This window comes from Pteropus alecto, unplaced genomic scaffold (assembly GCF_000325575.1).
Source record: "Pteropus alecto unplaced genomic scaffold, ASM32557v1 scaffold134, whole genome shotgun sequence".
Lineage (NCBI taxonomy): Eukaryota > Metazoa > Chordata > Mammalia > Chiroptera > Pteropodidae > Pteropus > Pteropus alecto.
Window position 1 is genome coordinate 3,651,747 of NW_006436283.1, and position 10,553 is coordinate 3,662,299.

At 47.5% G+C, this 10,553-nt stretch overlaps 1 protein-coding gene across 2 annotated transcripts in view; it reads right to left on the reverse strand.

Annotated features, from left to right (window-relative positions):
• The window catches only part of SEC14L1 (SEC14 like lipid binding 1), a 45,165-nt gene extending 34,675 nt beyond the window's left edge, over nt 1–10,490 (reverse strand). Inside the window, exons 1-4 of one of the 2 annotated variants that reach the window (XM_025046983.1) lie at nt 10,333–10,490; nt 9,614–9,718; nt 9,350–9,429; nt 8,732–8,824 (exon numbers count right to left, since the gene is read on the reverse strand). In XM_025046983.1, the coding sequence (XP_024902751.1) occupies nt 8,732–8,794 (63 nt within the window). In that variant the 5' untranslated portion in view covers nt 8,795–8,824; nt 9,350–9,429; nt 9,614–9,718; nt 10,333–10,490. The remainder of the gene's footprint in view (nt 1–8,731; nt 8,825–9,349; nt 9,430–9,613; nt 9,719–10,332) is intronic. The other variant, XM_006912182.3, reaches the window with a different exon arrangement.
• Nucleotides 10,491–10,553: the final 63 nt, after the last annotated feature.

Consider the following 10,553-nt stretch of genomic DNA (forward strand, 5'->3'; position numbering starts at 1 on the left):
AAAAAAAAAAGAATACCATTCTATCAGAGTCAAGAATTTTTAAGTGATTTTTATGTACTGTAGAAGAACCATAAAAATTAAAATTTTAAATCCTAGGTATGCATTACTATTGGAGAAAAGCCACTCAAAACACCCTTTGATACATAAACCAGGACACATTTTTTAGTCAACTACAGTAATTATAAGCTTCAGTTCACTGAACTGAACTCTATTCACAAAACATGATTTGTATCAGATTCTTTCCAACCACGTTTTAATAAGGAGTAAATATCACCAACCAAAAGGTTATGTTCCAGTGCGGCCTTCTGTCAAAATTTTCATTACCAAAAGCAGAAGTCACGGGAAATACATGCGCACATTCCAAGACTCACCTCTTCTGTACACAAATCTATTTGTGAGTGCCTACTATGTGCTCAGGATAAAGAGCAAGATGGTTTGATTCCTGCCCTCAAGATGCTTGAGTGGAGGGGAGGTCAACAAGCCCAGCAACTAGGAAAAGGCATAGTGACCAGTGAGGTGACAGTGAGCTGTCAGAGCAGAGAGGGAATTCAGACTAAGGGAATGGAGTCTGACGGGCCCGAGGCAGGCAGGTGAGGAGGGGGACGGGCGTCCAGGGCAGCTGGCATAAAGCAGAGGATCCAGGGGAAACAATGGCACACTCAGGAAGCTGCATGTGATGCAGCAGAGCTGGAAGGTGGAGCGCGGGGAGGGGCGGGGGGTGCTGCATGCGGAGCGAGGCATCGGAGACCAGCAGGGGGCAGATGGGGACGGTTCTAGGGACCAGGCTAGAGGGTCTGAACTTCGTCCTGACAGTGAGATGCAGCTCCTTTAGAATCTAGACCAGCAAGTGGCACGTTCGTCTTTACAACGCAGAGATGGCAGTGGCCGCGAGGAAGGACAGGTGGGCGGGGTGGGGTCGGGAGCCAGAGTCCAGAGGCTGCTGCAGGGACGGGGAGTGGTGACGGGTCACCTCGGGCAGCAACGCCGAGAGGGGCAGATGCAGGGGCAATCCAGGAGACATCGCGGACAGTGAGGGTCTGGCCAACCCTGAGGCCAAAGGCAAAGGAGGGAAGGCCGCCAGCCGCGAGGCTTCCGATCCGAGGGCAGGGCGCGTGGTGGTGGCACTGGCCAGAAGCGGCAGCCCAGAAAAAAGGGAGAGCTTCTGAGTGGTATTTTATGGGGTTGGGGGGGAGCGTTCGTTTTCCACTGGGGAGTGTTCTGCACAAGCAGGAGGGGTGCACCTGCTCCAGGTGCGCAAATCTGCCCTGCAACAGTCGGATGGTGCCATTGGAGCAGAGCCGGCTGGGAGTCCGATGGCCCCTCGAGGAGGCTAAATGTAAGGCTTGGAGATCTTCGGCTGACACAGGGACAGCTGAAGCGCAGCTTAAATGAGACTGCCCAGGGAGAGATGTCAAGTGAGATAGAGCTGGATGTTTCTAAAACAGCATTAACTGCTATCGATTAAAATGCCTATCATGGCCAGAAAACACAGACATACAGCTGGAAGTCCCAAAACTACAAACCAAGTGGTCACTGGAGGAAGAGTCCATCTGTCCCCAACAAGGCAAGGAGGTGGGTAGAGAAAAGTGAGAGGGACTAGAGGGGAGGCCCCGAGACCCGAGAGGGAGAGAGCCGCCACGCAGCCATCTAATCAAATATGCAGACGCTGGCAAACTGGACGCCTGCCAGCGCCAGTGCTGATGACTCCAAGAGCGCTCGAGACAGTCGGCAGACTTCTGAATGGAAGAGGACTCCGTACACGGTGAGTACACAGAGCAATCACCTCACACAGAGGAAGCTGCACGTTATTATAAATATAATAACAACTTTTCTGAAAAAAGGCTAGGATTGCTAACATCAAATTGTACCTCTGGAGAGAATTATAATGCAACATATGCATTGTTACATGTAAAATTATTCACTGGAAGCACACAAAACTGTCTGTTTCACGTTTGTATAGGTCAAAAAATCAAGAAAGAAAAATCAGATAAAACAGCAGCCAACAAAAATCCCTCCAGTGAACAACTCTGTGGAAGCCTCCCCAGCCGACCCGATGTCCCCATCCGGGGCTCTGAGGAAAGCAGCACAGACACAGGACTGACTGAGCACGGCCGGCTACCTCAGACCCTTGCAGCCCCCTCCCCACCACCGCCCTGGGGCCAGACCTCCGCCAAGCATCCACTGCATGTGCTACACAGAAGCCCTTTTAATCAGACCCACCAATAAACTAACTCCTTTTAAATGCTTTCTGCATGAAATATTAGGACCAATGAAGTGGGTTAAAAAGAACTATAAATAGAGAGACCCAGTTTAATTTGGGAAAAATATTTTGCACCTTATTTGCAACTCCAAATCGCGCAGAACCACGGGGATGGAAGGGCAGCAGCCAGCGCTGACCACTCGCCTCCAGCAGCAACGCGCACGCAGAGCTGCTAGAAAGCAGCTGAGCCGCTGGAGGTGAGGCCCGCGCTTCTCCCGGTGCCTGGGTGCGGAAACGAACGATTAAATCAGCAGCGGTGGAGGGAATCGAACAGGATGGATGACCCGCTCTCCCTAACAAAGCACTGGCGTGGAAGGAAACACAGAAGGCCGGACGCAGAGGACAGAGGAGGGCGCAGACGTAACTACCGACGAAATGCGACCGCGGTGTCGGAAGCAGGATCCTAACAACTCACGAAATGACATCGTTTTAGACAAGAGTCTGAACGTGGATTCGGTGTTAGATGATATCGAGAAATTATTAGTACTTCTGTTAGGTGTGCAAATGCCATGGTGGTTACCTTTAAAAAAGAAAAAGGTCCTTCCTGGCTAGAGATGCATGCTGGAGTATTTATCAGCTAATTAACAAGATGTCTGAAATCTGCTTTGTATACACCAGGGGGAAAAAACTGGGGAGAACGGCTGAAACGACACTGTCGAATGCTGACACCACCGGAGCTGGGTGGACAAGTGGGCACTCACTGTACCCTCTCTCTGCTTGGGGATGCTTGAAAAGTTTCATAATGCAGGGTTTGGTGTTTTAATTTTTTTGTTTTGTTTTGTTTTGGTTTTGGTTTTACAAGAACAGGTAAATCAAAGAGGCAAAGAGATGATGAATCGGATCCTGCTTTATTTCTCCTCGAAATACCTCCCACTGAAACACAGTCTTCACCCTGGCACCTTAAACATGACTCAGAATGCATAACGTGTTGGGAATGGGCGTAAGGGGAATGCCCGCTCTACACGGAGCGGCCTGCAGTGAAGGTACGTTATTCCTAACCGTCCGCTTGTCCTAACTGTCCTGTCTTACAACTAAGTCAGTCTGACTTTTTACATCCCGGCTTTTATTAAATGCGAGAGGACTCACACGATGGCATTCGAAACCTTCCTAAATGAGACTAGTAGACTCCCTGCCACCCCACTAAAAACTGACCAGGATCTTTAAAATATCAGAGAACCTGGATCATTTACCTACACAGAAACTGATTCACATCGCCTCGGACAGGGCGGTGGGGAAAGGACTGGACACTGGAGAGGGAGCGGGAGCCGTGATTTCCCCGGTCCTGGCTCTCCCACCTCCCTCCCTTGGTCCGTTTAATGCTCCCACGTCCTCGCAACGGCCTCACACGAGCGACAGGCCCAGTTACTGGGTCACGGAGCGGGCGTGAGGCAGGACCCAGGGCTGCATCTAGTCCCACAGAAAATCTCTCCCTCTGACCGTCTCGTCTTGGTGAAGACGTGACGTAACCGAGAGCAAAGGCACCGAAAGGACAGAGAATGAAACGAGGGACTGCGAAGGACAAGGGCGCGCTTCGCTGTGGCGGCCACTCGATCGACACTGGACACGGGCAGACAGGTGTTCTGGTTATTCGGCCCATAAAAGCACGTTGCTTAAACTACTATCACGGTGTGTGTCAACAGGATTTTGTATAATTTCCAAAGATGGAAAATAACTGCCAACTTTGTCACAGAGGGCTCTGCTCCTAAGGGAGGCGCTGGTCAATGAGGGTCGCAGCGCATTGCTTCTTCCATGGAGAAAACACGACAGTCACACGCAGATCCGAGGTCCCATCAAACTACTTCCCAAGTCCTCACACCCCAGGCCGGTACAGCGCATTGCTTCTTCCATGGAGAAAACACGACACACGCAGATCCGAGGTCCCACCAAACTACTTCCCAAGTCCTCACACCCCAGGCCGGTGAGGACGGACAGACAGACGCCAGCTGATGGAACACCTGCCAGCGTCCTCTGTGTGCTCAGCACCAGTGCCTGAGCGAACGAGAGCAGCGGCAAAGGCGCCGCCCTTGAGGAACCCACAAAACATTCGGAAAGCATCGCCTGGGAACCTTCAAGAATAAAAGAAACGAAGGACAGGGACGGTGCCCAACACTGACCCACTTACGGAGTCAGAGCAGAGGGAAGCAAGAACAGCACCTTAGAGGCATCAGGGAAGTGGCTGGGTCAGTGAGACCGAGTCTAAGAGGCAGATGGGAAAAGGCGACTACCAAAGGCAGGGAAGGAAGGAGCGAAAGAAGGGGGGAGGGGAGGGCAGGAAAAGACGCTGTGAGCAGCAATCCAGGACGGCAGAGTAGATTTAAACGATCCTGTGGGGAAGTTTGCATAATATATGAAATAAGGTTACACAGAGAGGGTAGGACGCGAAGGGCTGAGAAGAACAAAGCAGTTCAAAGCAGTTCAGAACTATGTAACATAGCAAGGGATCCTTAAACAGAGAGAGAACTGACAACTGGAAACACTGTCCGGCCGTGGAATGCAGGATGACCTAAAGGGAAGAAAGATGTGAGTAAGAAAATAACAAGTAAACGCCGGTCTCTGTCCAGAGATGAGGGCTTGGGCTGGGCCCATGATGGTGCTGGGAGAGAAAAGGACAGAGATGCATGACTCGAAGGCGCAATCCAGAGGCTGTGTCTGCTCGAGACACAGACGTGGAGGGGCTTCGGGGACAACGGCACTGAGAGAACAGGGCAACTGGGGGGTGGGGCGGTGAAGAGAAGCGAGAACATGGGGCCGATTTGTTGTGATCATGGAAAACCCAAGTAGAAATGGGACTGGACGAGGTTTTGACTTGCAGGATGTTACTCCTCTCACGTGTTCCCACTGGTCAAAGTGACAGCTGTCCTCGGCGAGAAGGGATCAGAGCTAAGTCGTCCCCTCCTTTGCAGCTGTTAGCACAGATCCCGTTCCAGAGGGACTGTCCTCTTCAGTCACATGCCTTGACCACTCCTCCATCCGCCTTCCTACCCCACGCTTCTGCTTCATTCCACACTTTGTTTCCTTTACGTCATTTATTCAGGGGCCATTAACAGTAGGATGGGAAAAGCTGTACTTTAAAATGTCTAAGTTTTCAAATTTGTGTTTTACCTTACAAACTTCAAAATGAAACACTATCCTAAGCATCCCCTCTGTGGGATCACATGACCAGCCTGTGTGAGACCACAGATCCTTCAAGGCACAATCGACTGGAATGTCCCTCACTGATTAAATTCTCCTCCCTACAAGTCAGGCAGAGCAGCCCCAGGAAATGCTTTTGGCTGAAACTGAAAAGACGTCTTCAAGGACAAGAACCTGCATAAAACATTCCAGATACACAGGGGTAGGAGCGGGGCGGGGGCGGGGAGGCTACCGTGCGCTACGAAGAACGTGAACTCAGGAATCAGACCTCTTCAGCTAACTGCGGGAGCCTGCACTACCCCGAGTCTCAGATTCCTCGCCCCCAGAAGGGGGCTGAGTTGGCGATGTCTCACCTCCCTGAAGCCCCAGCATCCATGTTTCTGCCCTGATATCGAACGCCCTTAAAATGCCACAGATGATGCTGGAAAACCTCCGCTTCGGTTCGGCTTGTTTACCATTGTTTCATTCAAATGAATTACTGAGAATATTAACATGACTTCTTAATGCTATCAGCCTACTGACCCCAAGACAAAAGATAATCTTTCGAGAAAGGAATCACAATGCAATTGACATATTCGATACCCACCTTATACCTATTTACACAGGGCTCTTTCTACTAAACGATTTTCTGGCAATACTAAATTATAAAAACCTCTTGGTTAAAACAAACAAGGGCATTAAATTGGCTGAGGGGCCTTTTCTCCAACTGTCCCCCTCACGGGAGCCCTGTAAGTTAGGACTTGGGCACGCCTGTCGGTTCCACAGGCCGGCCACTGCCAAACCATCTTCTGTCCACTGCCACGTGCTGTGATTACTGAAGCATACTTTTCGAGGTTCTCACAAATACTTTGGCTGAAGCTATCTACAACTTGTTCTCACTTTAACTGTGTATCTCTTTCCTCACTCTGAGTGAACTGAAAAGAACATCTTCAAAGTAACTCTATTAACTTTTTCCTCGATAAAAAAAAACCAAAGGTAAATTACTAAAAATTTTATGTCATACAACAACAGTCAGAAAAGCCACAAATGACACCACACAAAAATCACTAAAGACTTAACTAACATTCTAGTTTCTAATTCTGGAAATAAAGAGGTAACTTTACTTCATTTTCAGATTAAAAAATATTTTCTAACAACTCAAAAGAAAATTACTACTGCCTCAATACAAAAGCAATTTTGAAATGAGCTAATCTTAAAAGACGAGGTGGTTCTGAATTTGAATTTCAAATTCTTCTGTAAATCTATGCATAAAATTCGCAGGACAAACTACCATTTTGAAAATAGTAAAGTGTGAAAAATAAGGAAGTTGAACTGTAGACAATCAAAACACTTCTTTATTAAATCTAGTATTTGCAGAAGAGACCCACATCCCTTTCCTCAAACTATCAGAGTCGCATCAAGCTTTTAAAATTAGAGTTAACATTGTGGAAAACATGGCGTGCCAGTCACGGTGCCTTCTCCACCCCCCTGCGTACCCCCCATACTTGCTGCCTTTCTGTCCCCACCACCAGGCAAATAATGCACAGGTTGGCCTGTCACCTGTATTCTAGGTCCAGGAGAAAGATGACCAGATCAAGTCTCTCTCCAGAATCTGAACTAGGAAATGTGATAAGAATTGGTCACTTAGAAACTGAAAGAACACAATAAGAAATGCCACAAAGTTGAACTGGGGCCAGCAGGAAAAGCACTTGAGCTGACACCACAGGGGGGAGAAAACTAAGAGTGAACAAAGCAGCCAGCGGAGGGGGTGGGGGTGCTCTGGCACGTGGAGGAAGGCAGAGGCCCACGGGGTGAAGTTCCCAGGACAACTGCTGCTGAGGCCCCCGGCACTGCCGGGAACCACCCTCATGCAGGCCCGGCTGTCCCCTTGGCATTCAGGGACTGCTGCGCGGCTCCTAGCACCATGCGTGTTCCCAAACAAGGCTCCTTGTTGAACTCGCTGGCGTGGGCCTCTGCCCTGCACAGCCAGAAGCCAGACCAGAGCACTGACCATGCAAACAGGAAGCAGCCTTTCGATAAGCCACTAACATAAAATACTGAACGGCCCTAGTATTTAAGGGGAATGCAGAATTAAAAAGACAAAACCTCACATCTGACAGAGAAGGGGCAACAAGGGAACACTCTGAGGTAACGACGTATGGAAATCGTAGAGTCCTATTAGAATTCCATGAACGGAGTAATGAAAGCCTTAATTTTCTTTGTTATTTACCTGAAGAGTCTGGCTGAAAATAAGTGTATCTTGATAGAGATGTAGGTCATTCTTCTGTCAAAACTGATCCAAATGTATAGCTACCATGTGACCATCTCACTCTACGGAAACTAAATCTCCATTTAAAAAAAACGAACTTCCTAAATCTAAACTGTTCCCTTCAGAGAACTTCAGTTTTTGTTTTGTTTTTCAAAACTGGATTAAACTTAAATAATGCAGAGCAGAAGCCAGATGCAAAAACCCCTGAGTTTCAATTTATATACAGAACAGAAACAGATGACATTCATCCGTGGTGTTCAAAGTCAAGAGCAGTGGCAAACTCTGAGTGGGGAGGGGCAAAATGGGACTTCCTACTGGGCTAGTTATGTTCTGGTTCCAGATCTGGGTTCAGTTTGACATTTTCATCACGGTGTCTGTTCATGACCGAGACCATGTTCTGTATGTAAATTATACCTTAACAGTGACACAAAAGAGAAGGAAAAAGAAAGAATACCCTACAGTAACCCAAAAGTGATTGCGAATGCGTTTGTTTTGTTTTGCATCTAGGAAAACACTTCTTTTCAGCCAAACTCTTCAGGTGAATAACAAAGGAAATTAAGACTTTCATTACTCCATTCGTGGAATTCTAACAGGACTCATGATTTCCATAGCAGGGGGGAAAACTCAGGCAGCAGAGTCATTAGAATAATGTATATTAAGCTCCAACCTAAGCACTCAGTCTAGTAAAGTGAACTCGCCCATAACTACAGCCCTCTTCCTAAGGAGCAGCAGAGGGGAAAAACGCCCTCCACATCCTTTTTCTACTTTTACAAACGAAAAAGAGCAAAATCCAGAGGAAGAAGTACTTAGAACCCCACTTCTCTGTTTTCAAAAGGAGAATTAACAAATTCATACATTATACTGAGGCGCGTTTTTTTAAAAAAAAAACAACCATGCAGATTTTCAGAGACTTGGGGTTTAAAAACATTTCGCAAAATCTAGATAGGGTTCGTAAGCATAAAACAACAGGGTGAGTACAAACGGAGCAACGGAGACAAAGAATGAAATAAGCATCAGTTTACAGATCGTCAAATCCGAATACTTAAAAAATATAAGAAGCCAAAGAGTAAAGTGAAATGCTAAGTACTTACAGCCATAATCAACTCGAAGGGGTGTTTATACACCCTGACTGGCGACTGGTATTTTTGCACCATGATTGCAATAGAAGAGCAATTCTCTCACACCTGCAAAATACAAACAAATATAATAACCATGATGTGGAAAAAATGAGGTCTGCATCTACGTATCATGCTATGGTCTGACGGTAGAAAGGAACCTCGAAAGGTCATAATTCTATTCATACAAAAATCAAAAGATGACACATAATAAGACGGTAAGAGGAAGTGAACGAAACCCAGACGGAATGAGAAAAACAGCCCTGTCTGGGGCCTGGAGGACTCCATCCCCCACCCGCCTTGCTGGGCCTCTCTAAGGGCTGCCCTGGGTTAGAGTCCTATCCTACGATTTGATTATACTGATAGTCAAAACGATTAGTTCTTGAATTGTTTTCTCTTTCACAACTTCTACTAGAAGCCAAATAAAAATGGTGGCATTTTAACATATTAAGTCCAGGAACACACAAAAATTATAAAGTGGGGGGAAAAAGTAAAAAAGAAGTGGAAAAAAGTACTATTATATCTCAAATTATGGAATACTACTTAAAAGCTAGCTTCAAAGGAAACTTGCCAATCCCCATTTTCTAAGACTACCATTTCAGAGGCCTGTCTTCAAGTGGCAGAGACACCAAGAACTCTGTCCTGAGGCTCCAGCGAAGTTCCCAGCATTGATGCTGTAATATTGGTAAATCATCAATTAAATGCTGGCGCCTACTTCACATGTCAGGAATTCACACTCCCATCCCAGCGCCCCCGCCCCAGGGGTGGGGTTTCTGAAAACACACTTTTATTTAGAGTCTTGTGTGACTTTAGTCCTTATTTGAAAATGAGAAAGAAAAATAAATCCAAAGAGCCTACCTGTCCTGCAGAGGATAATCATTAAGAATGTTATTTTATGTTGAGTATGGTGAGAGGACACTCAGAAGTAGGAAATGGAAAATCCTCAAGGAGCCCAAAGTCTAGCTGTAAAAAGGGAAAAAAGAAAAAAAAAAAAAGATTTTACTTCAGAAGGGTCCTATATACCGTACTCCATTTAAACAAGTCTGGAACTTTCCTGGTATGTTCGTCTGGCACCCCGGCTCAGAAGGAAAACAGCCCTATCTGATCATCTAAAAACTGCTAAACAACAACTCTGGGTGACCTCAGGCAAGTCACTTGACTTCAATTGGACTCAGTTTCACCTCTGTGAAATGAAGTTTGGGGTGAGATAATCTTGAAAGACTTCCAGCTCTCAAACCAGGAGGCTCAGAGCCAAACGCCAGAGTCGTCCACCACCCTCAACGGGAAGCCGTCATTATTCTTGATTCTGGGGCGGGCAGGTCCTGGTGCGCTGCTGGGGCCACGTTCTATTTAGTATTGCAACCCCGACGATGCTGGTGCACAGTAGGAATTCAACAATCTTTTTAATTAAGTGGGAAAATGACTTTAGGGCATCTCCCCGATAAGGGAGAAGGGTGATTATCGAACAGCAAAAGCCGTGGGGGAGGATGAAAAAAGCAGAATGCTCGTTTAAGGCCCTGTAACATCCACTCGGGGTTCCACTGCCCGCCGGACCCAAAGTGACTACGCTGAAGAACCTGCTCATTCACGAGTTTCTGAGTCCTGCCAGTTCCCGGCTTCGGATGCTCTGGTCCAGAGAAGCGTCCTACGTGGGAATCCGGAGGTACAGCGGCCCAGTGGCATCCTGGCCCAGGGCGGCGTCTATTGCATGACAATTGGTCCCTAAACATTAGTCAAGGGCCAGACCCAGCGAGTCCATCCCGAGCAGGCTCGAGGGGCGGCCGGGCCCTCGGATCGG